This window comes from Sorex fumeus, unplaced genomic scaffold (genome assembly GCF_029834395.1).
Source record: "Sorex fumeus unplaced genomic scaffold, SorFum_2.1 ptg000072l, whole genome shotgun sequence".
Taxonomy (NCBI): Eukaryota; Metazoa; Chordata; class Mammalia; order Eulipotyphla; family Soricidae; genus Sorex; species Sorex fumeus.
This window is the reverse complement of record NW_026606129.1, coordinates 57,385,066-57,412,920: the sequence shown is the minus strand read 5'-3', so window position 1 is coordinate 57,412,920 and position 27,855 is coordinate 57,385,066. Positions and strand designations below refer to the sequence as shown.

At 45.5% G+C, this 27,855-nt stretch overlaps 1 protein-coding gene across 2 annotated transcripts in view; it reads left to right on the top strand.

The window, feature by feature from the left end:
- Positions 1-27,855, top strand: part of ARHGEF3 (Rho guanine nucleotide exchange factor 3) — a 345,442-nt gene that overhangs the window by 129,531 nt on the left and 188,056 nt on the right. The window contains exon 1 of one of the 2 annotated variants that reach the window (XM_056129190.1): positions 18,891-18,977. The exons of the other annotated variant lie outside the window; for it this stretch is intronic. Within the exon in view, the coding sequence (XP_055985165.1) occupies positions 18,927-18,977 (51 nt within the window). The 5' untranslated portion in view covers positions 18,891-18,926. Of the gene's footprint in view, positions 1-18,890; positions 18,978-27,855 lie in introns of those variants that run through there. 2 annotated transcript variants of the gene reach the window in all.

The following is a 27,855-nucleotide window of genomic DNA, read 5'->3' as shown; positions in this document are numbered from 1 at the left end:
AGGTTCCGAGTGATAACTTTGAAATTCTTTAGAATATTGCTTTGGGAAAATGAGAGACAAATGCCTCATTTGGGAGCCTGTGTATTTCTCCTTTTGATTTAATTTATTATTGAAACCCAGAAGACTTCAGATTACAAATGTGGCTTAGAAGTTTTAAGGTCAAAAAGATAGCGTTTAAAATTTACAATCCCTCCCACCCCTGCCCCCAAGTACATTTTTCAGTGTGGAATTTTTATAATTAAAATAATTTAAATTGGATGTGGTTTTTTTTTTTTTTTGAAGGGTAGGCATCAATAAGTTTATCACCAAATACAAAACACTTGTTAAAGAAGGAAAAGTTTGAAGTTCAGATTGGAGTCATCTATTCAGGCTTGCAGATTTGATTACAAATGGACAAGATTTGCTGTTTTGGGAACACAATAAAGCTTCCTTCTGCATGTTCTTACCATCCTGATGTCATGTCTTTTTTTCCCCCCTGCCTTTTAAAATATACTCGTTCTCCAGGATGACTAAGAGCTCTGCATATGTATCACTAAAATACATGTCCTCGATTTGCTCTTCTCTTCTCCCAAAACTCGTGGCTCAGGAAGTGACTTCTCTGAATTGTTTCATTAGTCATTCTGATGGTTCATCCACACCCCCCCCCATCCCCTTCTCACTACGTAAGCATCCCCTGCGTCTTAACCTAAGCCCGTTTCTCTTCACTCATTCACTTGCCTTTCACACTTCTATATTAGGGGTTTGTTTTAAAGATGAAGAATGACATTTTTATTTCGTATGTGTAACTTTTTAAAATAGTCTCAAAATCCTTCAGTATGTGAAGAAATATTTCCACTACCCAGTGCAAAAGGACATGTCAAAAGCGCTGTGGACAAAAATAAAAAAGAAAATCCTTCCAGTCAACTGGTAATGCAAGAATCTCAATTACTTTGGTTTTAGTAGCTTTTGTTACTTATTTGAAAGAAAAAAAAATTAAGTATGGTTGGGAGGAACACATAGGTAGTGTTCTAACTATTCTCTCTGCAGAAACATTTGTTTCTTCTTCTTGGTTCTGGTTTTCTTTCTAGAAGAATTCAACCTCAAAAGTCTAGCTTAACAATAGGAGGAGATAAATCTTTTTTTTCAGCTTGTTGTTCTTTGTGTTTATTTAAACAAATGCATGATACTATTGTTGCCTTGGGTCTCTGGGTTCATTTCTGCTGGCTCTGCTGGGTTTATGTTGGCAGTGGGAAGGAGATGCTATCAGCCACTCATTGTGTACGGCTTGCATAATGGGACAGGCTAGCCAGCATCAGCCAGATTTTTAGAAAATGTGTTGGACCCGTTGACTGATTTTATTAAAGTGCCTGTCTGGGGGGAAGGTGCAGCCTATGGCTGGCGGGGCAGTGCTTAGATTCCTAGATGCCCAGAACACAGCACCTGCAAGGAAGTCTGACAGCCAGATGAGCATCTTCAGATGAAAATCCTCTGGAAGGATTCTCCCAGCTCTTAGTCTTCAGTCTTTCAATGTCAGATTCTTGGAGCTATTCCAGTCAGCCAAGGGAAGACCCACCGAAGTTTCCTTAGTTAATAGCATCTAAGTTAATTTAGAAGGGTCTACTGGTCATCACGAATGAAGGTTACTTGGAAGTGCTGGCGTTTTGGCAAGCCAGGAAACAGGAAATTTAAAAGCATTTAGTGTTAGAGGTCCCTTCTTTGTGATTAGAACCAAGTCAGCCCTTGCCATCAGGAGTCTGGAAATAAGAAAAAAAAAAGAAATTTTCCCTTGTTCTACCTCAGGCATTAGCAAAGGGAGTCCAGCAGAGATTCTCAAAGCCTGGTCCACGAGGCAGTTGCTGCTCCAGCTACTGGGAGCTTTTCTTGTTGTTTTGTTTTGTTTCGTGGCCACACCTGGAGGTGCTCAGGCTTTATTCCTGGTGATGCGGTGCCAGAGACTTCAGTGGGTTGGCTGCAGGCCCGGCAAGTACCTTAACCCCCTCCGTGCTAGCTCTCCAGCTTCCCTGGGAGCTTTGATGGAGATGTAAAATCTCAGGACTCACGGCACATCTGAATCAGAACCTCATCTTATCCAGATCCTCCTGCATGGCAAATTACTGATTTCTTGCACTGTCCAAATCTGGTGAACAGATCTGGGCAATTCAGAGGAGATTTCATGTGAAAGTCTTGGGACAGAATTTGGGGTGATGGAAATGGATGTGAGGTTGGTTCCCTTTAGTCACTCATTCCCAGTGAGAGCTGAAGTTAATTTCAGCTTATACCTGTGGCTTGGGTGATACAGTACTGATATTAGCTCCCAGTTCTCTGTGATTCAGAGTAGAGAAAGCCACAGACAGCCTTTCACATTCCAGTTTCCCTCCCCCACTACACCCTCAACTTACTCTGCTCTCCCACCCTCACCCCTATTCTACCCTCCACTTGCTCCACAGTAACCCAAAATCTCCCGTGGACATTCTTTGTCCACAGAGAGGTCCTTCTGGGATACTCTTCACGGTGGAGCTTCACTGGGCTTTTATGTTTCGGTAGGCCTTTTGCTGATCTTCCGAGTGTCTTTTATGTGCTGGGCATCCAGGCCACCCCCATCTGACCTGTGACTCAGGGACAAGACAGTGACTTGTGATCCAGGAGGGAAGGGTGTTGGCTCCACCTTGTATCACGGCCCTCATGTTATGTAATATGCTTCCTGTCTTTAATGATTTACTGGTCTCGCCGTGGTCCAGTTCACTGTCTTGGCTGCTCGTGGCTTTGTTCTATGACAAAAGAATTTGACCTCCCTGGAGTTGCACTTCTACCCAGCCCTGGCCATTGCCTGGCACTTTTATTTTTTCCTGCCACTGGCAGCATTGGGGCCTGAGAGGAGCACTGGCATCCTTTCCCCAACCCTTCTGTGGCTCTGTTAGTGGACTGTACCTTTATTTAGAGCGAGATGTGGGCAGAGGCCAAACTGATTACAAGGCTCCAATGGGGCCTGGAGCACATTGCTGATTCGGAATGCAAATTGTTGTCTGTGGTAATTATAGTTTTTACTCCGGCCCTGCTCAGCCCCCGTGGCTTTATCCTGGTGTAGAATAAGCAGCTTTGTGTGTTCAGAATGGGAGGTAATGAGGGGGAGAGGGCACTTGAGGGGCATTAAGGGGTCGTTTTCAGAGTTCATCAGTTTCAGTGGGAGTAGGGCAAATGCAGTCTTGGACTTGGGGGCTACTTCTGACAAGCTCTGTGATGGCAGGCGAGAATCTCAGCCTCTCTGAGCCTCGGTGCCCACTGATCCATGATGAGACGGTGAGGTCCATAAGGAGCATCCATTATGTACCTGGAACACAGTAGTACCCAACAAGGGGGTGCTGCAGGACCTAGCAGAGGCCATGAGGCAGGGCTCTGCAGTGGGCGAGCACATGGCATCTGAGTGGGTGATGGCTGTGCTTGTCGGCTTCTTTTCCCTCTGCCATGGCTCTCCGTGCCTCCTCAGGTATTGCTGTGCAAAATCAAGTGCTTGGCGCTGTGTTTCTCATCCTTTTTCCAACTACGTCCTGTTCTTATGGCCTCATTTCTTCTCTATGGCCTCCTAGTTTCAGGTTGTGGTACCCTGCTTATAAGATTATTATTTTGCTTTTGGGGTCACACCTGGTGAGGCACAGGGGTTACTCCTGGCTCTTAGGAATTACCCCTGGCAGTGCTCAGAGGACCATATGGGATGCTGGGAATCAAACCTGGGTCAGCCACGTGCAAGGCAAACACCCTACCTGCTGTGCTATTGCTCCAGCCCCTATAAGATATTTTTTCACTGTAGTTCTTGGTGTTTCCTGGGGGCCATAAGGAAATGCTATGTGGTGCACCTGCTGAGAACTACTCTTAGAGGACTGACCCTGGTCAGTTTCCCTGTATTTCTGTCCAGCTGTATGTTCTTTACTATTTATTGACCATCTCTGACTTGTGGAGCAGCTTTCTCCTCTGTAGAGTGATGTCATAATTGTATGTGATTTGCTGGCTCATGAGAGAAGAGTACATGTGAAAAAATTCATGTGAAATTGATTATCAGTGCTTGGCAGAACTGATAGAGGGGTCCTAGTGTAATCCTCTTTGCAGAGATAAAGACATCAAGGCTTTCTGGGCTAAGTGACCTTCACAGACCTCTAAGTCCTATGTGGTATAGCCTGGACTTTAGCCAATCAATTTGACTTTAGAGGGATATTCATGTCACTGTATCTGAAGGGGGTCAGAAGTCACTAAATAAACAATGCTCAGGTGCCATCTCTTGGGGTGCCCTCATTTCTGCCTTTGATAAATTCTCTCTTTTTTAATTAATTTTTATTAGTGAAACACCATGAGGTACAGTTGTAGACTTGGGTTTTGATTATACAATGATCAAATACCCATCCCTCCACCAGTGCCCATTTTCCACCAACATGGATCCCAGTATCCCTCCCCCCTCCCCTCTCCCGCCCCCCCCCCCCCCATCCCACCCTGCCTCTGTGGCAGGGCATTCCCTTTTGTTCTTTCTCTCCTTTGGACTGCTGTGGTTTGCAAAAGAAACATTGAGTGGCAATCATGTTTGGTCCATAGTCTACTTTTAACATGCATCTCCCATCCTGGGAGGATCCTCCAAACACCCTTTATTTGGTGTTCCCTTCTCTATCTGAGCCACCCTTTCCCCTAGAATGCCCGGCTGGCCACTAAGCCATGGAGTAATCTTCCTGGTACTGATCTCGGCTATTCTTAGGTATTAATCTCCTATTTTGTTACTTTCTGTTCCCCCAGATGAATGCAATCTTTTTATGTCTATCCCTCTCTTTCTGACTCGATAAATTCTCTTTTTTTAGGGTGATGGATATGGTGTGGGCTCCTAAGTGAGACTCAATGGGTGGAGATTTTCAGCTACCTTGGCTGTCAGTTCCAGCAAGATCCTGAGGATACAGTGCTGTTCTGGCCCTGCAGGGATGACTGGGTCACCTGGCAAATCTCATGTGACCAGCACCTGCTGATGTTGGGGGGACCATGGTGTGCCAGCCAGATAGGTGCAAATCATGTTTCCTAGCACTTGTACTATCTCTCTACCTCCAGATAAATTTTTAAATTGACCAAAGCAGATCACAGTTTCATTATATTACCCATATCAAGTAATGTTATATATACTCCACAGTAAAGTAAAGTAAAGGCCCTCCCGTTGTTCATCGATTTGCTCGAGCGGGCCCAGTAACGTCTCCATTGGAGATTTTGTTGTTACTGTGTTTGGCATATCAAATACATCATGGGTGGCTTGCCAGGCTCTGCCGTGCGGGCGAGATACTCTCGGTAGCTTGCCGGGCTCTCCGAGAGGGGCGGAGGATTCGAACTCGGGTTGGCCATGTTGGCTGCGTGCAAGGCAAACACCCTACCGCTGTGCTATCACTCCAGCCCTGCACTGCACAATGTATTTTGAAAGTTTATCTTACACACCAAAATGAATTGCATTAATAGCCACAGCTAATTGCCTACATTTGTATTCCCATTGGAAATGTTCTATAGTCAGCTATTTGTAATTGTCTTTTGTAGCCCTACAAAGGAGTTCATTTTCCATGATTTTGCCGCAGTTTATTGTTTACATGATACAGTCTCCAGGAAGCTAATGTTTTACTTGTCTTGTGCCAGATAATGTTCTAGGTTTAAGTTTCTAAACTGTGACTCAAGACTCTGTAGGGGATGGCAGAAAAAATGTTAAAATTTAAAAAAAATTATTAATGATTTATCATAAGTAAAAGCTGACATTTATACCTATCTTATATACCTATCTTTTAGGGGTTGCATAAAAATTTTTCCTTTTTTCCCCCTAATTCCACATGAAAAATTTCTTGGGCTCAAAGGGATGGCAAATGCAACTATTGGTAACTATTGAATCCTCACAATGACCTTGAGTGGTGGGTGCTCTAGTCACCCCCATTTTACAGGTGACAAAACTGAGGCACAGAGCAATAAATCGCTCAGGGTCACTCAGTAAGTAAAAGCACTGGGATTTGAATCAGGGTTAGGCAACTTGAGATTCCTAACCTCTGTGCTTCATTGACTTCTAGTCTACTTTCGAGAGACTTTGCCTTCACCACCTCCATTAATCTTGGGGTCCCCAGAATCCTCTCCAGTACAAACTGAATCTCTCATTTCCTAGGACCTATTTCCAAGTGCTGGTGTCACCAAGATCCCTAGCCTCAACGTCATTCTGGGGTTGCCTCCCCCACAGCCCCAGGTGCACATTCTGCTCACAAATCCCCTGGGTCTCAACATTCTTTTTTTTTTTCCGTGTTCTGCCATGTAAGCCAGTCAGCAGGGCAACCTCATACATTCTTTTTAAAAAATTTTCCCCTTTAAATCAGCCTTTCATTTTAATGCTGACACAACCCAGAGGTGAGGTTCTTGTTATCACACTAGGGGAATGTGGGCAGAGGTGATCAGCATTGTGAAGAAAGGTGGCAGGGGAATTCTTTCTTCCTGCCATAAATTACCGAGGTGAGTGCCCTGCCTTATTTCCCCTGGGAGGCAGTCCTGCATTTATGTCCTGTCTGAAAGGCAAACTTAGCTTTCCCTTAGCAGGGAGAGGGAGCAGGGAAGCCTCGAAGTGGGATCAGTTCCTAGAACTGTGTCTAGTCATGTCTCTGCTCTTGCCCCTCAACTGCCACTGGCTCCCCGTTTCCCACAGAATGGAGCTGGAATCCTCACCTTGATCCCCACCTTGACTTCTCCCAGCCTCCCCGCCTTTCCCTCTGTCCTCTGACTGACTGCCCACTGCCCGAGGCTCTTCCCTGCGACTCAGCCTGGCACAACCTCACCTTCCTCTAATGACTGGCTCAGCTGCCGAAGTGCTCCGGGAAGATCAGAGAATTGTGTCTGGCCGGTGCCTGGCCTGAGCTGTCAGGATGGTTTGCTGGTCAGCATCACATCTAGCTGGTGGCTCCTCCCTACTTCTTGTTTTTGTTCTTTTTTTGGGGGGAAGGGGTTGGTTTTGGGGCCACACCTGGCAATGATCAGGGGGTACTCCTGGCTCTCTCTGCCTCCCTCCTTCTTTTGTAAGTCCCACACTCGGCACATTTCTCTTGAATAAAGGCACCACCTCCTCTTTAAATGCGTGGCTGCGTTTCTTTTTTTCTTTTCTTTTTTCTCTCTCTTTTTCTTTGTTATTTTTTTCTTTTTTGGTCACACCTGGCAATGCATTAGGGGTTACTTCTGGCTCTGCACTCGGGAACTACCCTTGGCGGTGCTCAGGGGACCATTTGGGATGCTGGGAATTGAACCCGGATCAGCTGCGTGCAAGGCAAACGCCCTACCCGCTGTGCTGTCGCTCCAACCCCTTGGCTGCATTTCTTGCCCAACGTAGGAAATGTTGCATCAATAGAGTAGCCCCAGCTGGGAGATGTGACGCTTCAGGCCACCAGGGCTTGAGAGCCAGGCCCATCCTTTGTGTTCAGAGGCTGTGTCACGGGCAGGTCACTTACCAGCGGACACTGTCTAGAAGACATGTAGTGCAGAGTTCAGACTGCCAGCCTGGGTTTCAGTCCCTCAGTCCTCACTGCCATACTTGGTTCCCAGGAAAGCACCTCACTCCCTGGGAGGCAGTCTTCTCCTCTGTCAGCCAGAGATGGGCAGAGTGAAAGGAGCTTATTGGCTTAGCATCCGGCAGCCACTAAGCCTCCAGCCAGTGATTGTGGTTATTGCTATCAGTAATGCAATCAGTTGACTTCTGTAATGGAAGGAAAAACAGAATGCCATGATGGTGAGGCAGCCTGGTCGGGGAGGGTCTTCTGTAAGCTGAGACCCCACTGTGAGACAGGACTGGTGCAATGTGAAGAGTTGAATGAAGCACTGGGGTGCAAGTGCAATGGCCCTGAGGTCGGAAAGAACCTAATGAGGAAAATGAGGTAGAACTAGAGCTTGGGAGGAGAGGAAACAAAGAGGGAGACGATAAGATACAAGGCCTGGGAGCCCAGGGGGCTGTGTTCGGGTGGAATCTGAAGTGTTAGACGTCATTCCATCCATATGTTCATTGATTCTGAGCGATTGGTTTCTGGGACGGCTTGAGCTTTAGCCCATTCTCTGTTCTGTGTGCATGAGCCAAAGCTTCATATAAAACTCTTCTGATTGATTTAGGCAGCAAAATAATCTATTAAAGGATAGGGGAAGCTCAGAGAATTCTTCAGAGAATTCTGAATCCTCTAATTCTCGGAGAATTTTGTAAATAGCTTCAGGGGAACTGCAGGACATTCCAAATGACACTACCAAATGTTTCCTGCTGGGGTGCTGATGCTGCTCTTTGGGGGTGGGGGCAGGGCGGGGGGAAGCAACAAGGTTTGCACCTAAACCCTGGCACCAACTTACCTGCCCAGTCTGCACTCCCCGCTGCCCCTGAGGCCACCCTCTGCAGGATGAAGGGTCTGGGGCTGGTGGCTTTGCATCCCACCTTTGGATGGCAAATCTGGGGGGTAGGGCTACCAGGCTGGATGAACCTAACTTAGGCTCGCCTGCCCTCACGCAAGGGAGGCTGGAGAAGCAGATGTGGGGCCTCTGCATTTTATCTGTCCAACTGTGGTTTGTGAGTAAGGGTCCTCCCAAGCTTCAAAAGGGAATTGGGCGCAATGTATCGAGAGGATGGGGACTGTTTCTCACAGAGGCAGGAGGGCTGAGTGACTCATCTGTGGTGGGACTTTACAAGAGACCTAACTGCCTTTCTCAATGATTAAGAAAAGAGCACCAAATTTGGAAGCAACCCTTTCTCAGGCTGATGAGAGGCGAGGACCTCTTTTATTTCTTAAGAACCCCTTTCGTTTGTGCAGGTGTGTGGAGTAGCATGTTTCTCCCATGTTTATCACGAATTCGCATTCCTGCTGGAAATGCCTGAGCTATTGTCAGCGTTTATAATTGCTTTTTGTTATGGCCATGTGGGGCTTATTGTCCATGATTTTGCTGCAAGGTTTATTGTTTATCTCATACGGTCTCCAGGAAGCTGCAGGCGGAAATCTCTGAGCCTTACCAGGAAGTCGGACTTAAAGGCACAGCCTCCTGGGCTTAGTCCTAGAAGGGGAGGCTCCCTAGATCGGGATCCAGAAGCCTTTTCTGAGTGACCCCCCCCCAACCACTAACCACTCTCCCCCAAACACCTTCCTCCTCCCTTCCTCCCTCCCCCTCCCACTCTCCCCCTGCTCAGTTTGGTGGTTCCTGGAGCTTAGGTGATTCCTTTCTGAACCTGATGTAAGGGGAAAGTGGCACTGTTTATTCTTCAAGTACACTCGGACATAGACTAAACAAAACAGAAAACAACTCTCACCATGGTGTAGGCTGAATGAAGGCTCCAAGCCATGACTGCACAGCTACTTTCTTGGGGGGTGTTTTCAAAGGACTTTTTAGATGCCATGGGAATTTTGAGGAAGTGAGAATGGTCCACGTTTGGAAAATAAACATGGGGTCAGGGAGGTGGTTCCATTGGTAGAGCACACGCTTTTCACGCGTGAGGCTCTGGGTTTGATCCTGGCACGGAGCCCTCGTGGGGGAGGGTCTCGTCCTTGTGCACTGCCACTCACAGCACCAGCCTGCAGTAAAATGAAATAAATAAATCTAACCACATTTTAATGACTTTCTTGTATATTTCCCTATTGGAAGGAAGAAATGAAAGTGGAAAATTGTACTTTTTCATTGCCTTTTTCATATTGGATGCTCAGTTGTTAGTGCTCATTAAAATAAAGATAAAATGAAAGCTATTTGGGGTTTTGGATCAGCTTTTCAATTTGCTAAGAGACAAATTTAAACCAAAATCATAATTACCCACCAGTGAAAATTGATTCTGCTTGAAAAAAAATAAACAGTTTGTTTTTCATTTTTTAATGAATAAACAAATTAGTGTATATAAAAACACAGAGTATGGTGATCTGCAGCACCCCCCTCATTTCTGTTTTTAAAACACATCTGTTCTAAAGTCCTTCTACAATCTTGCAAGGGATGATGGAATCATTATTCTTGTTTTTAAAATGAGGAGACTAAGAGTCAAGGCTGTTAAGTGACTTACTGGGACCCGGGGTGTGATAGGACCTGTCTGTGTAAGACCTTGGGTTTGATTCCTACCACTGGAGTGGTCCCAAATACCACAAGATGAGGTTCCCCAAAGCAAAAATAAACAAGTAAATAGATAGATTAATGACTCACCATGTCATTCAACTAGCAATTGGTAGAACAACAACAACACAACAAAATACAGGGTCCTCATATGAACTTTTTTGGTTCATTTGTTTTTGGACCACATCCAGTGGTGCTCAGGGCTTATTCCTGGCTCTGCACTCAGGAATCACTCTTGGAAGGGTTTGGGGAACTAGGATACCTGAGATCAAACCCAGGTCAGCCTTGTGCAAGTGTCCTACCTATTGTACTGTCACTCTGGGGTCCTCATGTTAACTTACTCTTCATGGTTCTAATCATGTCATTGTTCCCAGAAATTATCCTTGAGATATATGGAGTAAAAATAATGCTGAGAAACTTTATAATAAAATTTACTTCGCTTTGGGGATCAATTTTTAACTAAGAAATTTAGTCAAGAGTTGGTTTGCTATAAGCAAATTACTTTTGAAAATTCTCTAAGTATTTATTTGAGTGTTAGGACTACTACCCCTGTCAAATTCAGATTTTTCCACCTCTAATGAATTTTGACAGTATAATGCTGGGCAGTCAGCCTCATTTCCAACTAAGGAAGCTCTTTGGCTGATGGAGAGCAACTAATCTGGTTTTAAACCTCTTTATTTTCTCTAGGAATTAGACAGAGGTCAGCAACCTGCCCAAATTTCACTTTTAACTGACAGTGTAAAGAAGGGGACATGATAGTCCCTTGACAAAGCTGTGGTCAGAGTATTCATGTTTCTAAGAAATAAATCCCATGAGCTGATTTGCAAGCACCCAAGTCAACTCTGTGCACATTCTTCAGGCTGCTCTTGCTTCTGTTCTGAAGGCTCTTTTTTTTTAAAATGGATTTTTAAAAAAATGATTACAAAAATAACTTTAAAAATTTTCCCCAAAATTTATTTTATTAAAGCACCATAAGTTACAAAGTTATTTGTAGTTAGGCTTTTGGCATGCGATGTTCCATCACCAATCCTGCCCTTAGTGTCAACCTCCCTCCACCAGTGTTCCCAGATTCCCTCTCCTGTGCACAACTCCTTCCCCTAACTCAGCTACAGCTTGCCATTTTGACAGGCACCTTTTAAGTTTGGTTATTAAAATGGAGGTTTTGCGATTTAAGTGTCTCATGATTTCAGTGTTGTTGACTGTGTCCTTAATACCATCAATGTAGCTGAGTCCCCTTGGCCCCTGTTCCCATTGCTTCTCATCTATTTCTTCTCCCCTTCACCGTAACTCTATTTCTTTTCTTCTCCTCCCTATAAAAATTAGTTGTTGTATGTGTTCATTTCCAAACTGATGTGATAAATTTATAGAAATCAAAATCTGTTGGGCTACAGTGATGAAACAGGGGCTAAGGAGTTTGCCTTGCACACAGCTGACCCGGGTTCAATCCCCAGCACCTCATATGGTTCCTCAGCACTTCTAGGAGAGATCTTTGAATGTAGATCCAGGAATAAGTCCTGAGCACCACCAGGGGTGACTCCCCACTCAAAAAATTGAGATTTGTTTAGTAAGTAAAAAAAATCACACTTGTCACAAACCAATAAGATTAGCACTTAAGTTTTGCTTTGGTCAACATCTGTTGAGACTTCCCTGTTCCAGTGTCACTTATTTTTAGTTCTCATGTTAAGTCCATGGAGGAAAACATTTTATTGATTAATTCTTTTTTTCTTAATTGAATCATTGTGAGATACAGTTACAAAGCTTTCATGTTTGAGTTTTAGTCATACAATGATCAAACACCCATCCTTCCACCAGTGCACATTCTCCACCACCAATGTCCCCAGTATACCCCCCTTTCCAACCCTCCTCCTGCCTCTATGGCAGACAATTTCCCCATACTCTCTCTACTTTTGGGCATTAATGTTTTCAATACAGATACTGAGAGGTTATCATGTTTGGTCCTTTATCTACTTTCAGCACACATCTCTCATCCGGACTGATCCCTCCAACCATCACTGACTTAGTGATCCCTTCTCTATTCCAGCTACCTTCTCCCCCAGCTCCTGACACAGGCTTCCAACTTTGGGTCAGTATTCCTGGCCCTTGTGCCTATTGTCCTTGGGTGTCAGTCTCATACTATGTTATTTCGTATTCCACAAATGAATGCAGTCCTTCTATATCTATCCCTCTCTTTCTGACTCATTTCACTTAGCGTGATACTCTCCATGTCTATCCACTTATAAGCAAATTTCATGACTTCATCTCTTTTAATAGCTGCACAGTATTCCATTGTGTAGATGTACCATAGTTTCTTTAACCAGTCGTATGTTCTCAGGCACTTGGGTTGTTTCCAGTTTATAGCTATTGTGAACAGTACTGCAGTGAACATACAAATGCAGATGTCATTTCTACTGTGCTTTTTTGCACCGTTGGTATATATTCCCAGAAGTGGTATTGTGGGGTCATATGGAAGCTCAATTTCTGGTTTTTGAATATTGATTAATTCTTAACCTTGAGTGCTGGGCCCGTTCCCTTCTTTCTGTGATGTTACCCTACTGAGCCAGAGCACATCAGAGCTCTAGAGGAAGAGCACAAACCAGTCAGTCCCACTCTGTTCTAAAGCACCTTTGGTCCAGTCAGCCCTGGCCTGGAGCAATAGGGTGTGGACCCCCGCTGGTCCCCATTTGTTCCCAGCCCATGGTGTGGCCATCAGAGTGGTGGCTTTGGTTTTGTTTAGATTCACAGCACACTTCCAGCAGGGAGGAATGACCAGTCAAACATTCAAAGACAGGGTCGACCCTAAGTAAACTCCCAGGCTCTGGGACTCTGTTCTTTAAACTTCTCTCTGATGTCTGGTTCATTTTGCTTTCCTGCCAGCATAATAATACCGAGAGTATAATTGTACTTCCCCTTTTAACCACAGATGATTTTGGTTTTCAGAGTCTTCCATGAATTTGATGGCAGCCACACAACCCTAAGATCTGAGCAGTGATACTTTTCTGATGTTAGAATCTTGGCTAAAATGGTATACCATCGATGTAGTAGAATTCTCATGAAAAAAAATTTTTTTAAAATAATTCCGCTGTGCTATTCAGCTTACAGAGCTTACATATAATTCAGCTTACAGAGCTGTTAAGGATGGTCTGTTTGATCATCGAGTAGAAAATGTCAAAACCCCTAAAATACCTACTCTGGACTTTTGTGATATCTAAGATTTCTTGGGTACAAATGGAGAAAGTCCAAGAATCCAGAATAAAATTTGAGTGGAGGCAGGTGGAGAGCTGGCCCACTGGGAAAGGACCTACTTAGCAGGCAGAAGGCCAGAAGTTTGATCCCCGACGCTGCACCCCAATCACAATCTGATCCTAGCAGTTCTGCTCTGTGGGATCCCTAGAACCACAACCAAAGTGCCTGATCTCCTGCACATCACAACCAAGTGCATGTGAGCACTCAACTGGAGTATGCAACCAGTGCAAGCCCATGTAGTCACGGGTGACCCGTGGAGAGCAACAGCCCGCAGTGAGGGACCCCTGATATCACACAACAGAAGCGGGAAAGGGATGAGTGAAAATACATCGGGAAAACATCGCAGGCAAAATGCCCATGGACATAAAGTGAAAATCGTCAATACTTCTTTTCTTGGAAGGGAGGCCTCAAGGACATGGCACAGGTGGCCATAAGCTCAGTACTGGAGCCTGAGGATGTGGTACTACTTGGGCATAGCTGGCCGCTGGCACTCAGGAGGCCATGTGGTGCTGGGGATTGAATCCCCTGTACTAATCTCCCCAGCCCCTCATCAACAACTCTTAATGAAGAAGCAGTTTTCCTGGAACGTAACTGAACTGCTCTGCTTCACGCAAGTGAAAATTTCATAACCCAAATGAATACGTTTCTTGTAATATCTTGGTAAGAAATCTACTGGAAATTTTGCAGCAAAAAATACCTTAGATGTGCAGAATAACAACACAGACATCTTCAAGTTCAAGCGGCTTAAAGGGTGCAGGGAGGTGGAGTCTTAGCTGGCTCCCCATGTTGGTGCTACATGTGGGTGTCATTAGCATACTGTTTAACCAGGTGTGGGAAATAGTATTTCTGTGGCCGGGGCCATATACAAGCTTCTCATATATAAATATATAATAATTCAGTTCCACACATTTTTTTTAAAAAGTAAAACCTATATCCCCAGAATTTTATAGCCTTTTCTCCTAACATTTTAATTTATGTAGAATTTATTTTCACTGACTGTGAAAATGACTTTAAAAATCGGACTGTCCTTTCCCAGAAATTATTTGTTTTTTTTAGTGTGTTCTCTCTCTCTCTCTCTCTCTCTCTCTCTCTCTCTCTTCTCCCTCTCTTCCTTCTCCCACCCTCCAACCTTCTCCTACAGTGGTTTGTGGTTTGATGTCTGCCACATGGCAAGCTTTTGACTCTTCCAGGGTATTCTTCTGGCTTGGTGTTTGGGAAGCCGAGTGCAGGAGATTAATGCACTCAGCTCTGCCCCAGACCTCAAGCCCGCTGCCTTGGACAGGCTCATGATACACAGATGAGTCTCACTTTAAAAATATGTACAACAGAAATGGCCCAGAGAACTGGGGTGTATATGGGGGAGGAATGGCTTCTATCTCTGGCACTGCATGGTCCCCTGATCACCACCAGGATTGACTCCTGAGCACTGCACTGGGGGTAATCAGCAAGCATTGCCAGAGGTGGTTTCCCAAACCAAACAAAAAGATCTGTACTGTGGGATAATGGCAAGGCCTAGCTTCCCATATGTGTGAAGGTCCCTGCAAACCACAGGTTAAGTTTCTCCTATTAAATGTGAAAACTTCAGTGCCCATGTAAGGTTTCTGTTACTCTTTGGTGAGAGTTTAACCTCCAAACACAGGTGCACTTTTCGTGTGAGCAACATGTCCAATGATGCCTGAGGTAAAGAGGAAACATGAGGGATAATTTAAGAGCACTTTTAGTGCTTGTTGAATGCTCCCAAGGTGGAGGTGGAGGAATTCCAGTGCTTTCCTACCATGGAGTGTGCCGATTAAATTGAAACTTGGGTTAGGTGGGGAAATGCACTAGAGATTAAAGATTAAGTGAACAAAAAAGTGATAAAACAGTGCTATTTTCCCCACTGTTCTCTCTCTCTCCTCTCTCCCCCCTCTCTGTTTTAACATTTTGGTGTCATACCTGGTGGTACGCAGGGACTGTTGGTTGTCATTGATTGAACCCAGGCCTCTTGCATAGGGAGCTTGTGTTCCAGACCTGTGAGCTAGCTAGCTCCCTGGTCCTATCGTTCCATTTTTTAAATGGGAATAATGTTATACCCAAAAATTTATGTGTGTTTCAACAGATGGAGATGTTCAGAAGGAGCTCCACAGGGTTACCAGTGGTGGTAACCCTCCATTCAAATCCAGCCAGCACTGGTATTTTGTGTGGCTCTGTGGCATTTTAGAAAGACAATTCATTACCAGCATGAAAACGTTGGGGAACCTTATATAAAAATCTGAAATTTCTAGTTGGAAATGGTCCTACTGGCAATACCTGAGCACTGCGTAGGAGGCCACTCGCCTCCAAAATCAGAACAGAAAATGTGTTTGAGTACCCAGTCAGGAGCCTCAGAGATGCCACCTAGAGAAGAAGCACATTTCCAATTCTTTTCTGAGCTCAAATTATAAAGTTGGACATGGCCAAGGGTCTGCGGACAGGAACCTCTTGCTGAGAGGCTCGGTGGGGCCCCTGTGCTGGATTCATCTCTGCGCTGCTGGTCAGAGCAGGGCATCTGAGGAGAAGGCCGAGGCCCATCTTTTTCTTCCCTTGGGCCGGCTTTGCCCTTTTCCCTGCCAGGGTGTCTGCAGGGACCCGCCCCCGCTGCACGGCTACCTGGCCTGAGCCCCTCCAGTTTCCCCCATGCTCTGAGTGTGCTCGCCCACGGCTTTCGGTTCTTCTTTTCCGCTCACAGTCAGCAGCTAGAAGGAAGGCTCATCATTCCACGAACACGGGGCTCGTGTTTGCGATTGTTGCCCTCTCTGCTCTCAGAAGAAACTCACCCATTCCAAAATGGTCTCCTCCAGTTTCCTCTGGCTCCTTACTCCGAGGGGCCTGGATGCCACTGCTGGGGTTTCTGAAGCGGCTTGTTTGCAAATCCTCGGGGAGAAACAGGGCCGAGCTATGGGACCTCCTTTGCTGCCCCCCTCCCTTCCTCCTCCCCCCTTGCCCCCCCACTTTCTTTGACTTTTTGAATTGACTTTCTTCCTGAGCTGTTACCAAAACTGGTGTCTCCCAAGGGGTTCCAGGCCTCAAACCCAGGCTCTTTCAGAGCTGGAGGCGAGGCCAGAGGTGTGTTGGGATTGTCTCCCTGCCTCCCTATTAGGGACCAGCAGCTCCCAAGAACAAGCCACTTTTGGGGAAGGAGGCCACTCCATGTGCACTCAGGATTTATTCCAGGTGGTGCTGCAAGTCGCTTGCCTGGGCTGGGGAGCAAATCCCCGGCTCCTGCCTGCAAGACGTGTGCCCTGAGCCCTTTCCGCTCGGCCCTGATACCTACTTTTTGTGGCCGCTTGCTGTTTGATAGGATGCAGCCTACTGAGCCTTTCCCAGGTGCCGGACGGGGAGGTATTAAAAGGCCCTGAGGTGACCCAGGTCGTTTGCTTGAAGTGCCGGAGCCTTTCACAGCGATTTCACTTCCTTCCTTCTTGAACAGATGGGACCCCCTTCATGCTCCTTGAAGCGAGAAACAAAACCAGCAAAGCGTTTGCTATTTTTTCCCCCCCAGACACAGCCCATGGTTCTGCTATGGCTCTTGCCGGGTCTACCTAGAATACCCCGCAGAATTCTGATGTGTGTCTGCTGCTCTGAGATGCTTTCCCCAAAGCACTTCCCCTTTAAAAACAAATGCATCCGCAAGACTCAGATTATTCTTGGTCCCTCACTGCTTTTTCTTTTTTTTTTTCTTTTCTTTCTTGTCCTTTCCTTTTCTTTTCTTTTTCTTTCTCTCTTTCTCTGTCTCCCTCTTTCTTTCTTTCTTTCTTTCTTTCTTTCTTTCTTTCTTTCTTTCTTTCTTTCTTTCTTTCTTTCTTCCCTTCCTTCCTTCCTTCCTTCCTTCCTTCCTTCCTTCCTTCTTTTTTCCTTTCTTTCTAAATTCCTGGCAGTATTTTTTTTTTCATTTTCTGGTCAGAGAGGGTCACCTTGGTCTGCGAGAGTCTGGTGTAGTCACTACAATGTCTGTTGGGTGGAAGGCATGTTTCAGAGGCCCTAGGCGAAGAGCTGGCATGGCCAGTGGGGAGAGCCTCCTTTCTTATAAGCACTGAAGTTGAAAGGTAGATTTAATTTATTTATGGTTGGTTTGGGGCCCGTAGCTGGCAGTGCTCAGGTCTTACTATATGTGGTGCCGGGGATGAAACCCATCTTGGCCGTGTGTGAGGCAAGCCCCTCCCCTCTGTACTGTTGCTCCAGCCCCTGAACCTAACTAAAGGAATTCTCTGCATTAAGTCACCCACATGTCTCAGGGCTGAGATAGGCAAAGGTTCTTAAAAAATAAGTGTATTTTTGGGCTGGAGTGATAGCACAGTGGGTAGGACATTTGCCTTGCACGCGGTTGACCCAGGTTCAATTCCCAGCATCCCGTATGGTCCCCTGAGCACCACCAGGAGGAATTCCTGAGAGCAGAGCCAGGAGTAACCCCTGAGCATTGCCGGGTGTGATCCAAAAAGCTTAAAAATAATAATAAAAAAAAACAGTGCATTTTTTAACACAAAGACCTCAGGAAGCCCTGGGCTTGGTCATTGTCACTAGAAAGAGTTACCCACCCCCCTCCCCCATAAATTAAATAATGGTTGATTAGAGAACTAAAATGCAAACAAGTAAAAACTCTGCTATAATACTAGTGCTCGTGAGAGCATTGCCACTCCCCGAGGAGGGTGATGGAGGCTTGGTGGGGGTAGTGGTTGAGCTAGTGCAGCTGAAACCTCGTAGTTCACTGTAAAACCTTCTGAATCAGCCAGGAAGTCTGAGTTTTGTAAAAGGCAGAGAACTGGGACAAGGTGTGCTTTTTGGTGACACCCTAGTTCCTATGAGAAATAGCAGTCCTGAGTTGTTTTCATAATAACTGAGAAGAGCAATAAAATCTTCTGAAAGTCTCCTGTTTTCTGCATCGCAAACTGAAAGGGAGGTTTCAGAAGCAGCTATTTTGATGGGGCTCTGAAGAGGGGATGCCAGATTAGCCCAAGAAAAAAAGGGGAAGAAACGGATGGGTGTGGCACTTGCGCAGTGGCTCTCATTGATTGAGTTGCCCTGAAACTGGGGTCTTGTATCCTGGGCAGGGCTGCTGGCTCTTCAGTGAAATTCAAACGGGCCATTGATTCTTCTCCAAACACCCAAAGTTCCTCTCCACTCCTGGGTTTCTCTCTCTCTCTCTCTCTCTCTCTCTCTCTCTCTCTCTCTCTCTCTCTCTCTCTCTCTCTCATATTTGGGTCCAAGACTCAAGGTATGGACATTTGGCAGCAAACTCAGCAGCGCCACAGGAATGGCCAGCCTGACCCTAGGTGGGGACCCAGCGACCATTGTGTGCTTCTCACGGACTAGAGATTGTCAGCCAGAAACCGATTTGGGACTGTGCCTTTGAGTGTCCAGAGACAGAATGTTCTGAAAAAGCAGCAAGCAGCAGCAGGCGAGGAAACCGCCAGAGGTGGGGAGCTCCAGGCTGGTGCCGCTCTCTGCTTCTGACACTTGTAACTGATGGCCCCCTGTCACTTCCTGTCATGCAGCCCAAGTGGCGGGGAGGAGTTCCTTCAAGGAAACCATGCTCTGTTCTGCTCCGCTCAGAGAATCCCGTCCACAGGACGCCACCACAGTTAGGGGCAGGGGACTCCAGGTGGATGAGGTCGGAGCGCCCCATGGTGTGGTGTTGCTTTTTTGTCCCTGCTCAGGTAAGCTGCCCGTGGCGGGGAGGATAGCGGTGGCTGCTGCTGAGCTAGGGAGGGCCGAGCTCACCAGCTGTGCTGGGAGCTGAGGTGTCTGCGAACACAGCTGGCTTCTCATTGCCCAAGAAATGTTGCTGTGAGCGGGTATAGCCCCCGCCTCCCCCCGGAATGACAGAAGCGGGTGTGTGTCTCACTTTGGTGCACATCAGTGAAGAGCTGTGTGGTTGTGTTCAAGACCACAAATGGTTGTGCTTGGTGGAGATGGTGAGTTAAGTGGGTGCCTAGCTGTCAGGGGCGCCCTTAGCATCTGTGATTGGAGCAGAGTGAGAGGGAGGGTGGCGGGGCCTCTGTGGTGTCTTTCACACTTTGCTCTTACAACACGATGCTAGTATTTTACTTTTGATAAGACCTGTTTTCAATTCAGAGGAAGGAAAGAGGAGGAAAAAAAAAATGCATCAGCTCTTGAATTTTTTTTTTCTTGTTGTTGCTATGTCTGTTCTCACAGAATAAATAGACTTCCAAGATCTTCAGTTGGAAGAGGACTAAAGTCTGTGTTGGAAGTTTATTCTGCCTGAAGTCAAGTTTTTGTAGGCTTTCTTGACGTGCTCCTGGTGATTTGATTGTGTTCATCCTTGGGTAGCTGCAGCCAGATCATATCAGGGGAGATTCCAGTTTGCTGCTGTGCTCACTGAGATTGTTCGTTCCGGGGCCAGGGAAATGGTAGGAAGTATGCTCGCATAAATGAGGTCCTGGGTTTATTCCCCGGCACCACCACAACAAACACACAGACCAAGAGATTATTAGCACCTAGTTATTGCAGAGGGAGAAGTTAGAAGCATAGAACTTCTAAGGACTAAAGAATGCTAGGAACTCTGGCCTTCACTCTATCTCTGTCCCATTTGTTTATTTGTTGGGGCCCAGGGATTAAAGTTTTTACCAAACTCAAACTGTTTTCTAAGGGAAATTGCCAGTGATTTTTCACTTCCTTTCATAAGCATTCTATTTTGCAGACTGATTTTGTAATGCTCATTACAGATCCTTATATGTGACCATAGACATGTATTTTTTCATCTTCTGTGTAATTGAATGCTTTTACGCTTTCTCCTTTCCCCATATCACTGAGCTCACTATTTGCTCATTTGATAAAGAATACTTTTTTGAGTTTTTGATATGGAAATGGACTACATCATTTACATCGTTTACTATAGTTTATTTGTAGTTAACATCAATAAAAGTTACATTAGGGACTGACTAGGAGTATAGCTCAATGGTAGATCATGAGGCCTTGGTCATCAGCACGAGGGGCGGGGGAGGGGGGAGAGAAATAATAAATAATAGCTATCATTGATTTAGATACATGTTGTATCACTAAGCCTCTTACTTTTATTAGCTCTTAAAATGCTCCTAAAACTAGAATTTGGCTGCAGTGTTTTACATAGTTACACTGTTTGGTGAATGGTTAAAGCTGAGGTTTAGAGAAATAGTTTTGTCAATCACTTAGCTTGCTTGTAATGGGCCTGACTTCAAGCTTAGGCAGAACGAATACAAGAGAGACACAGCCTTCGGGCACTATGTGATAATTATAAGCATGGGGCCCGCCCCACGGCTTTTTTTGTGTTCAGCATCCATCTTTTGTACCACTGCTTTTTAGTCTTTTGGCAAGCTGGCCTCTTTGGGTGGATGTCTGCTGTGGTCTGGTTAGTGTTTGTATAAAAAGCTTCTGTGATGAATCTCTGCCTTCTCCCACTGAGTTTCCCCACATGACACATGTTGGTGCTGCGACATTCATTTTCATATCACGTCTGATAGGAATCTAAGGTGTGCAGATATCTTGCACAAAAAGTCAAGAACAGTTCTCTCCTCACCAAACTCAAATGAGTTAATGAGTGCTTTTGAGTATATACGACCCAAGGATTATTAATTGGAGTTCAAAATGTAATTGATTGTCTGGCTATTGACCCTTCTGCTCTGGAAAATATTGAATGACTTTGAGAGTCTGCTAAGAGATTCTGGAGGAATTGGGGGTGGAAAATAAGAAGGCAGTTGGTCATAGAATGCGAAGGGAGAAGAAGGGAAGAGGGAATCTCTCTTCTAAGATCTGGCCAAGCTTTTTCTCTATCTGTGGAGTATTGGTCAAGGTGTATGACGATAGGTAGAACCATGTGGACAGAAGTTTGAATCCCAGTCTTGCCCGTACCTAGCCAGGCAGTATTTAGCATGTTACTGAACCTCTCTGAATTGACTTTGTCCTCTCTAAAATGGAGATCAGAGACTGTGTCTTTTTATTAGATTACGAGGAATGGAACGACTCAGGACATTGCCAAGCAGCGTGAGCACTCGTAGTGAACATGACCCATCCCATACCCCGCATCTTGCATATGTATTACTTTCGGATGCCTCTTCAGCCCGTAAGGATGTAGCGGCAGTGGGGCTGTGACACACCCTATATCCTGAGATAAGCATGCCCCGGGTTTGATTTTTGTAGAGGGAAGGAAGCAGCATGTTCCATGGAAGGCTGGTGCTTTACTGTAAAGCCCCGAGTCCAGCCATGTTTTGACAGCTTGCCTCGGGCGCCAAGTGGGAGCTGTGGAAAGGGAAGTTGATTCAAACCTGCCCCTGAAAGGGCCCCTTTTGAAGGGCCTCTCAGAGGTATGATTCGGAGGGGGCACAGGGGAGTGACCCTGAGAGTCCACTGGGACAGAAACAATGGGTGAGTGGAAGACCGAAATAGAAACTCCGCTGTTGTCACTAAGGAAACTGCTTCTCAACACTGGTGGGGGCGGCGGGTCTCCCGGGAAGCTCTCAGGAAGCGGCCCCTGTTTGCTCGTCCTTGTTCTGCCAGCCCTTATGGCGGAATAAATTTGCCCACGTTCTTGCTATTGCACGTCCTTAAACATTTGCCTCATCTTGGCAGCCTTGTCTCTGTCCCCATCTCTGCCCTTCAAGGCTTCACTGCTGTGGTGATCTCCTCACTCAGCCCCTGCCATAAATGCCCAGTGATCTTGCCACAGTTCTCCTTAGGCAGTAGGATTGAGAGCACTGGGTGAAGAGTCCAAAGATTGGGGTTTATATTTTGGTTTTGCAGCTCACCTGGCTCAGCTCAACTTCCCCGGTATCAGATTCTCCATCTGGAATCAGTCAAGACATTGATGTTCAGAACAGGGATTGGAGTGGGAGATGCAGCCCAGTGGTCAAGCACATGATTTGTAAATATGGTAGGCAGGTAGGCAGGTAGGCCCTCCCGTTGATCGTCGATTTGCTCGAGCGGGCCCAGTAACGTCTCCATTGGAGACTTTGTTGTTACTGCGTCTGGCATATCGAATACTCTCGGTAGCTTGCAAATATGAGGTTTCGAATTTTTTTGTGCGGGGTAGGGTGGTCATACCAAGCGATACTCAAGGGTTACTCCTGGCTCGGCACTCTGGAATTACTAGTGTTGCTTGAGGGACCATTGGGGATGCCCGGGATCAAACCCAGATCAGATACGTGTAAGGCAAATCCCTAACCACTGTACTTCCTCTCCTGCCCTGAGGCTTTGAGTTCTATTCTTGGAAACACACACACACACACACTCACAAACACACACACACACACACACACACACACACACTCTGGATTCTCGAGGTTGACTTTTTTGCTTTTTGCTTCAAAATACTGGGCCATAGATCAAAGGGCTTGAGTGCATGTCCTTCTTATGGCGGACTCTGAGTCCAGTTCCTGGAATCACATACCCGACTCCTCAGCATGCCACAGTGACCCCGGAGACTCCAGATCAGCCTCAGCATTGAACAATCTGTCCTAGTTGGCCAAGGATCACCAAGGCATTGCTTGGGACTACCCACCCCCCCAAAGCCCCTCACAAATATTCACTTGTATCATTTGTATCACTTGTCGTCCCGTTGATTGTCCATTTGCTCTAGCGGGCACCAGTAACGTCTCCATTTGTCCCTGTCTTGTGCTAGTGTAGCCCAATGGCATTTGCTCGCTCCAGGAACATGAAGGGCTCAAGCTGTTTGTTCAGGGTTTTGACGAAGAAGTCTAACCATCTCGTAGGTGGGCGACCATGCATCCTTTTGATGTCCCATGGAAAGGGGATGTCACAAATACTATTATTATTATTTTGTTGTTGGGGTCATACTCAAGGGTGCTCAGGACTTATTCCTGGCTCTGCACTCAGGGGTCACTCTGGCAAGGCTCAAGAAACCATATGGGATGCCAAGAATTGAATCCATAGGTAGGCTATGTGTAGGGCAAGAGGCTTACTTGCTGTACTATTGCTCTGGCTCTATAATCCCACAAATTTATTTTCTATCACATTGATGCTCAGAAATGCTGGCAATGATGTGGTTGATTTGTAGGCAAATGAGACTGGAAATGGTTCAGTGTTTCCTGAACTTTAGTCATATTTCCTATAGTCACGCCCACTTGTGCAGTTATTTTTCACTTAATTTTTTCCTTTAAGTTGTCTGCTTGATTTTTAAATTTATCTTAAATATTAATAGTCCTGAAACCACAGGTTGGCTGTATTCTCCAAAAACAATTAAAATTGTAACCCTAGTCTACTTTAGATGGTCTGAAAGGATACTATCTCACCACTGAAGTCTACTTCCCACATTTTGAGGATCACGGACTTTTTGACCCTGAGCGTCTTGAGATCTAGATTGCTGCCTGCGCAGGATTTTTACCAGAATACATCCATATTTTTCCTCACCAGCCCCTACCCGAGCACCAATTTTATCTTTCACTCTGTGTCCTATGCCAAGATAGCCAAAATATGGGTTCTGTAGCCCCTCTTTTCTTATTTGAATTGGGCATTACTAGCTAAGAGAAAACCAAAGGAGAGGCTGATTAGTGAAATTCCACCTGATTTGAGAAGGCAGAGGCCAGAGTCACATGCTGTCTGAAATCTCTAGATGCAGGTCAAGGAAGCATCCCTCAGTGTGAGGTAACAGCCACCTTCAACCCTGGTGTCATAAGTAACAAGTGCCCAGCATGACTAGGATGGTCTATCCAGACGAACTCTCTAGCTAACAGCATGTATGTCCTCCTGTGGGAGTTAGAAACTCTCAGGGGAGGGCTAAGATGTATCTTTGCTTTGCATGTTAGAGCACTGGCTGGGTGTGTGCAAGGCCCCAGGTTGGATCCCTAGAACTGGACAGAGAGAGAGAGAGAAGAAGGAGGAGGAGGAAAAGGAGAAAGAGGAGGAGGAGGAGGAGGAGGAGGAGGAGGAGGAGGTGGAGGAGGAGGAGGAGGGAGAGGAGAGATACTGGGAATCTCAGGGGAATAAGCAGAAACCCATGATTCTTCAGGTCTAGATCCAGAAATTATAACTTTTCCTTCTACCCATATCTCAATGGCCAGAGGACATCATAATGCCAGGATACAGAAGTCAGGCAGGTGCATGAAAGTTGGCTGAAGGATAAATGAATCTACCATGGAGATCATCATGGTTTGTTCACTCATCCAACGTTTATTGAGCAGCTATTATGTGGAACACTCTCCCACATAGTAGGGGAAAGAAACAGGTTCCCAATAGGCAATGAAGTCGATAAGACCATCTAGCCTGACCTAAAATGTATCAGATATAAGTCAGTAGGTGATGAATGAACATGGCAATCCCTTCAGAGTACTGACTAGTGGTGTGTATTTCACTTGGGCCATGTCATTTCAACCTCCCACCTCCATAGTGGTACATACAGATATCCCAGGCAAGACAGGCGAGATGCACTCATACTCCGTTAAAGGCTTATCGACCCTTGCTGTGAAGATGGGGAGAGTTGGTGAAGAAGGTTCAGTATCAGGGACAAGCCATGCACAAAGGTATCATTCCTGATGTGAGGTAAAGGCATGACTTTGGCAGCCAGAGAGACTGGTCTGAATCCTGTGTGTGTTTAAACCCATAGAAACTTTGTGTACTGTCTGTGGTGCTAATTCTTCAAATGCTTACCAGAGTGCAGAATTTAGCGTGATGGCTGACCTATCACTGTTTCTCCAGATCACCACCTCTTCTCTCTTGAGGTCACAGGCCATTTGAAATTTTGTTTTCAGAAACTGTCATCATGAAAGTTGCCTTGCAGGCCCATCACCTCATGTTCAGCACTAACTCCGTTCTCATCAATCATTCTGTTTTCTTTCTTTTCCCCTTTCCTCTCTTAAGAACTTCATTAAGTGGGAGGTGTGTTTGTATGTGATGCCAGTATCAACTTCAGGGTCTGAATCATAAATTGCCCCATGAGCTTTCTTTTAAAATGAGTGAGTAGGATGAAGTGCTAAGAATGTTTTGTTAGGTCACAGAACTTTTGAACTGGATGGGATAGGAAAACTTTAATCCAACCCTTCTATTTTTATAGGTGAGAACACTGCAATCTAGAAAGAGAAGTTCACTTGATCAATGGAACAGCTGATAATAATAATAATAATAATATTTGCCTCCAAACAGATGCAATCAGTATTCATTCAATGTCCATTCTATTCTATCAGTTTCCTGGACCACGTAGCAAAACTGGGTTTTTTTGGTGGTTTTTTTTTTCTTTTTTGGTGGTGATGATGGGGAGAATTTAGTTCACATTCAATGCTGGGCTTACTCATGGCTCTGTGATCAGGGATCATGCTTGTCAGTGCCCCGGGGAACTATATGCAGTGCCAGGAATTTAACTAGTGTCAGTCATTGGCAAGGCAAGTGCCTTATCCCTGTACTACCTTTCTGGCCCCAAAACTGAGTTCTCTGGACCTTTCACATTCAAAGCAAAGACTCAGATGACAGAGCTCTCTATGCCTTAACTATAGAACTATCATGGTGTGAGCCCTTTAGGGCTGTTTTATTCTACATCCCCTATTTCTCTAGGTCTCCCCTTTCCATCTGTTCCTCAGTCTTCACTTAGAGCTGAGTACAAACTCCTGGACATACAAACAAGTTGGAATTGAGATGGGGGCATTTGTGCAGCCAGGACAGCAGGCAGCTGACGAAAAGAGCAGGGTTGGAGTTTGTTTCTGAGTCCTGGAACTCTTATTTGGAGCCGTTCTTCTATTCTTAGTTCACAGGCACTTTGTTCTCTGGTGATGCATTGTTTTTACAGCCACCAGGAAGTCGGTCCCTGGTTGGGGTCAGTGATGCCGCTGGTTCCTGCCTGTGACCTGCAGGTGGGAAGTGGAAGGGTTTGTTTCAGCCGTGATCACTCCTTGCCTCCCATGCTCCTTTTGCTGCCCACCCTGTCGGCATGGGGCAGGGAAGGGCCAGGAGGGGGAAAAAATGCTTCTAATGAGACTATTTTTCTTCATAGCAGTTGTAACCTGACCCATCCCTTGTAAAAAGGAAAATTCTTTTCCTTGTGAAAAGGAAAATGCTAAAATTCAGGTTGCCACAGAACAGTGCGCTGTGAAGCAGCATTGTTCAATAAAAAGGGAATTTGAACCACATGCAAATCTAAAATTCTCTGGTAGCTATGCCACCAAAATGACTGTCAATAACTGATTTAGCAAAGCATATCCAAATATTAGTATCGGGCATGTGACCGATGCAAAAATCATTAGGGAGACATTGTAGGGATTTTGGTTTTGGTTGGGGGCTATATGGGGCGGGGGGGGGGGGTGCTCAGGGACTATTTTCAGCGCTCTGCTTTGGGTGCCACATGGTGCCAGGGATCCAACCCAGGGCACTCCTGCGCTTTGAGCTTTCTCCTGGCCCCTGACATTCTTTTTCATTTTTATTTGGGGGTCACACCCTTCAGTGCTCAGGGGCTATTCCTGGCTCTTTGCTCAGAAGTGACCCCTAGAGGTACTCTGGATACCATATGTTATGCTGGAGAATTGAACTAGAGATGGAATTCGGATTAAGGTAAACTCCTTACCCCCATACTATCTCTCTGGCTGAGAACTTTTTTTTGTTTATTTTTTCTTTTTCTTTTTCTCTTCCTTACTTTCTTTCTTCTTTCTTTCTTTCTTTCTTTCTTTCTTTCTTTCTTTCTTTCTTTCTTTCTTTCTTCCTCTCTTCCTCTTTGGGTCACACCAGGCATGTTCAGGGGTTACTCCTGGTTCTGTACTCCTGGCGATGCTCAGGGGACCATACGGGATGCCGGGGATCAAACCTACGTTGGCTGCATGCAAGGTAAATGCCCTACCTGCTGTACTATCATTCTGGGTCCTGGCCTAGAACTTTTAAAAGTATATATTCTGTCTGCCTCTGTCTTTGTCTCTATCTCTCCCCCTCTCCTCCTCCCCCTCTCTCTCTCCCTTTCTCTCTCTCTCTCTCTCTCCCTTTCTCTCTCTCTCTCTCCCTTTCTCTCTCTCTCTCTCCCCCCCCCTCTTTCAGTACAATGTCTTCAAAATCCATTGTGTGTTATATACTTAGAGCTGCTTTCAGGTCATTTCAGTCATATTTCAAGGGCTCAATACCATATGCACCTTGTCTAGCCTTTGGCCTGTAAAGGTCCTGGGGAGGTCTGTAATTATGATGATACTGATGGTTAATATTCGACTGTATTATGTATCCAGTGAAAAAAAGAAGTTGTGTTTTAAATTTTATTTGATCTTGATTAATTTAAAATTAAATAGCATGTGTACTCATTAGACTGAGCATCCTTTTTTGGAAGTGAAACTCTAGAGATTTGATCTTATTTGATATATATATAAATTAAAGCTGGACAAAGGTATCATCCCTCATTTACCACACTGACAGACTCTAAGTAGGATGGTACTATTTGGAGGAGGTAGCAGGACATTTTATACAATGCCAGTGGAAATATAAACTAGAAAAGTTTTTATGGAGGACAATTTGACAATGTTTATCATATTTCACTTTTTTGTTTATCATATTTCAAATATATATTGTCATGGGACCAGCAATTCCCTGCCTAAATATTAATGTTATAGTCTTTCACATATGTAG